The following is a 4,218-nucleotide window of genomic DNA, read 5'->3' on the forward strand; positions in this document are numbered from 1 at the left end:
AAACATCCGAGTAACGTCACTTTCGTTCTATCTATACCAACCACAATACTGCCGTACTTAAAAGAAAAAAAAAAAAAACAGTATATTTAAAATTTTGAACAGGAAACTCGTCCTTCAAATATCGATCGATTAAAATGACCCTCATCTAGGTAAAAAATTCTCAAACCTGGGACTTCACAAGAAGGGCGGCTTTTCTGGCCAAAATGTTTAATCCTTGTTTGTTTTTTTTTATTTTTTTATTTATTTTTTTTTTTTTGTGTTTTTTTCTTTTTCTTTTCAGAGTATGGCAGGATAAAGAACTTTTTAAGAAATAAATAAAAAACTACAACTCTCCCATACGGACTGTCAGAGGTGACGGTCTATTTATAAATAGTACAGTATAGTAGTCGTTATACACCTATGGTGGTAACTGACGGAAGCCAAAACCGATAATCCAGTTGAGAATGGAATCCAATAAAATGTAACCCAACGTCCCGTTCTGGTATGATGCAGGGGGGGGGGGGGGGGCGACGTGTACTTATTTGCAGTTCTGATAGCCGAAATTCATATGTGACCCATCGTCTCAAAACGGTATTATGTCGGAACGAACCAGATGCTTAAAATCTGAATTAAATGTTAAACTGGTCAAAAATATAAATTGTTGCCATTAGTACCCTAAAATATGGTGTCCATTCTCCTCAATAAAACATACAAACTCAACACAAGTCTGATATTTCTGGCTATAAATTCAATTTTCAACAGCTTAACCAACCCGACTTAATACCGTTTTGAGACGAAGGGTCACATATAGATCTAGGAACGTTGTTGTAATGAAAATACTCTCAAACCAACGAAAACTATTGTCCATAACAGTAATGTTAAAACCGGCCCATAATTGTGTTTAGTTGTCAGACCTGTAAAATTGTACGCGCAGCTAGGGGTGAACAAATTGCTAAAAAGTAAATGGATCTGAAAAAGTGTCTGAAAAAAAAATAAGTTGATCTTTTATATAGAGCAATATCCACTAAACGTGCTCAAGGCCCTTTACAAGGGGTCCCTGACCAACAGCAACACTTAACATATTATAGGACGAGACATGACGCCTGTTAGGCGATGTTACAATTTTTTTGGACAGAGACAACGCTGTTAACAGCCTGAATACGGTGAGAGAATGTGAGTAAAGAGCCTTTTCTAAGGACTCAACTATGCGCCGAGCGAGGGTTCCAGAAAGTTCCACACGCAAGGAAATCGTGATCGAACCCGAGTGCAGTCGAGATTTTTATTTCTGACCCCCTTCCCCACCCAGATTGGGTAGCTGGGTATGTCAGTATACTTGTGGAAAGTACGTTCCGTTAGACCAGCGTCCTATTAAAAGGATAGCATTAATTGCTATTGCTCTTTTCACGCTATAAAAACTGGGATAAACTCCGGCTCTTAAGGACAACTTTTTTTTTTTATGAATCTGATTTCTCCCGAGATAACACTGTTTTGGGGCGGTGGGTAACATATTCTCAACAATGGCGAAAAAATCGTTTGGTCTATTGATAAGAGTGGAAAATATGACAGGAAACGCGGCGTTTATTCATTGAAGTGACAACAAAGAAAATAAAACATTTACTTATCAACACCTATAGATAATATTATAATGATAGGACATTTGTTAAACACGCTACAAAACCTTTGTACAATTTGATCAAAGTGATACTAAAATTATTATTTTTTTTAATTGAGCTTTTATATAGCGCGATATCCACTAAACGTGCTCAAAGGGTCTCCGGCCAACGGCAATCCGCGATAGGACGGGACACGACGCCTTTTAGGCGATATTTCAATTTTTTCGGACATAGACAACGCTGTTAACAGCCAGGTACTCATTTTACCCCTGAGTACGGTGAGAGAATGTGAGTAAAGAACCTTTTCCAAGGAATCAACTATGCGTCGAGCGAGGCTCGAACCCAGGATCTTCCGATCGGAAAGCGAGTTTCATACCACTAGACCACATAGCCGCACAAGACTGCGACAAGTTGTGGACTGTAAAAATTAATAAACAAAAATGAATATAAAACAGCTTTTAAAAAAAGAACAAAATACCAAACACTGAACGTTTCGGGCCCAAAACCCTTCTTCAGCCAACAACAAAAAACAATAAAGGCATAAATATGTGACTAAATTCCAAATTCCAGATAGAAGACAGAGATATTTTTAGGTCTTCTCTGTAGAAAAATCTTGGAAAGTAAACAAATGAACCGGAAAACTGGCACCCATGGCACAAATCCTTCTGATTAATAATTAACAAATTAATTTAACTCAATCAACCCTAACACCGACTATATCCGTAGTTAATCCAGGTTACTTTTACCATATGCCTATTTATTACAGTTTTATGAAACAAATTATAGGCGTCGTATGAAAGCTAATGTTATTAGTTTTTACATGTCAATGGTAGTTGAATAATACTATCTATGTAAATGCTCATTTTTAATACATTTTTTTTTCCAATTTTGAAACGCAGCAAAAATATCTCGGATTGAGTGAGTCAAACAAAAATGTAGCAACGTCTTTATCAGAGTTTGTTTTTTTATTGTTTTTAAGGGTTTTACGGCGCTTGCAACACATTTAGGTTATATCAGCGCCAGTAAAAAGGAAGAAAATGGGATAGTAAAAAGTTCTAGAATTACAATTAAAGCACTCAAGAGAAAGGAAGAGAAAGGGGAATTGGGAACAAATAGGGATCAGATGTAGATTCCAAGAGCATACCACCAATGTACTTAGTTTGAGATCACCTATAAGTCTCATCTGGACACGAGAACAAAATCCAACAAAGAGGAACACACTCAAATGCTTACATTATACATTCAAAATAACAAATATAATAATACATAACAGAGAGATGATTTACAAGGAAAAAAAATATCATCTCCCAAAACAATAACTATGCATTTGACTGTTTCCCTCCCAGCTAGGACTCCGGCCAGAGCCAGGACAAAACCAAGAAATCTCATTCCGAGACAAAGACAGAAAGCATGTTGGAAAACAGATATAAGGGGATAGAAGACACAGTATGTACCTCCCTGCCCGCTATGGGAGGTCAGGATCCCCATCCAGTTTATCAGAGTGAATCAACCAGAGAACAAACATTTTCTCAGAGGAAAAAAAAAATCTTTATTTCGACGAGCAAACGATTAGATATGTATATATATATATATATATATATATATATATATAATATATATATATATATATATATATATATATATATATATATATATATATATATATATATATATATATATATATATATATATATAAATTAATTTATATATCGTAGATAAGTCAGAGCATAATTTCATAAACACACATTATAATAATAACATAAATATCCATCAGTACTTATTTTCTAATTTTAATACTTAATACAATGGATGATGATAAACGAATTGAGTTGATACGAGAAATTGGTCCTTTCTTTGAGAGGAAACAAACAGGAATCATTTCAATAATATCAGTTGCATGGGAGTCAAAATTACAAATCAAATGGGAGAAGGTGAGCGTTTGAACAAATTTTGTATCATTCTGTGTTTGTTTTTGTTTATACACTAATGGGTTTTTTTTTACAGCGCTTGCAATACATTAAGGTCATATCAGCGCCAGTAAAAAGGACGCAAATGGGATAGTAAAATGTTCTAGAATCACAATTAAAGCACCCAAGAAAAAGTAAGACAAAGGGGAATTGGTTCAAATAGGAAACAGATGTAGATTCCAAGAGCACACTATCAAAGTAAGTTTGAGATCATCTTAAAGTCTCATCCAGACACAAACACAGGTCCCAACTAAGAAGGATACACTCAAATGTTTACAAATCATATATAATATGTAAACAAAACAATACAATGCATAACAGAGAGATGATTTACAAGGAAAAGAATATCATCTCCCAAAACTCTATACATTTCACTGTTTCCCTCCCAGCTAGGGTATACGCATGGGTGTAAGAGTGCCGCTACAGCCGGCGATTGGATTACCGAAAAAAACCTCGCCGGCTTTTTGCGATTTAGATTTGATTGATTGATTTATTTTTCTTTGTGCAACTTGTGACAAGAAACTTAACAAATTACTGCATTACAACCTTTGGATTAAACATACAACAATTGTGGACTACTATTATGAAGACTAGATGCTGAGAACAAGTCTGGAGAACAAGACTTCAAATGACGAGGTAAGTCCGTGAATCTTGCAGGC

At 35.3% G+C, this 4,218-nt stretch overlaps 1 protein-coding gene and 1 long non-coding RNA gene across 12 annotated transcripts in view; one reads left to right on the top strand and one right to left on the bottom strand.

Moving 5' to 3' along the window:
• The window catches only part of LOC144956166 (uncharacterized), a 2,959-nt gene extending 2,488 nt beyond the window's left edge, over nt 1-471 (bottom strand). For 2 of the 11 annotated variants that reach the window (XR_013641911.1, XR_013641909.1), the window contains exon 1: nt 1-12. This exon is cut by the window's left edge. This is a non-coding gene — a long non-coding RNA (uncharacterized LOC144956166). Of the gene's footprint in view, nt 13-41; nt 55-166; nt 271-339 lie in introns of those variants that run through there. The other 9 variants (XR_013641902.1, XR_013641906.1, XR_013641912.1 and 6 more) reach the window with 9 other exon arrangements.
• Nucleotides 472-4,153: 3,682 nt separating this feature from the next.
• Nucleotides 4,154-4,218, top strand: part of LOC144980669 (uncharacterized) — a 26,726-nt gene continuing 26,661 nt past the window's right edge. The window contains exon 1 of the mRNA XM_078928347.1: nt 4,154-4,195. Within this exon, the coding sequence (XP_078784473.1) occupies nt 4,154-4,195 (42 nt within the window). The remainder of the gene's footprint in view (nt 4,196-4,218) is intronic.

This window comes from Berghia stephanieae, chromosome 10, assembly GCF_034508935.2.
Source record: "Berghia stephanieae isolate SIO BIC M18660-M18661 chromosome 10, UCSD_Bste_1.3, whole genome shotgun sequence".
Taxonomy (NCBI): Eukaryota; Metazoa; Mollusca; class Gastropoda; order Nudibranchia; family Aeolidiidae; genus Berghia; species Berghia stephanieae.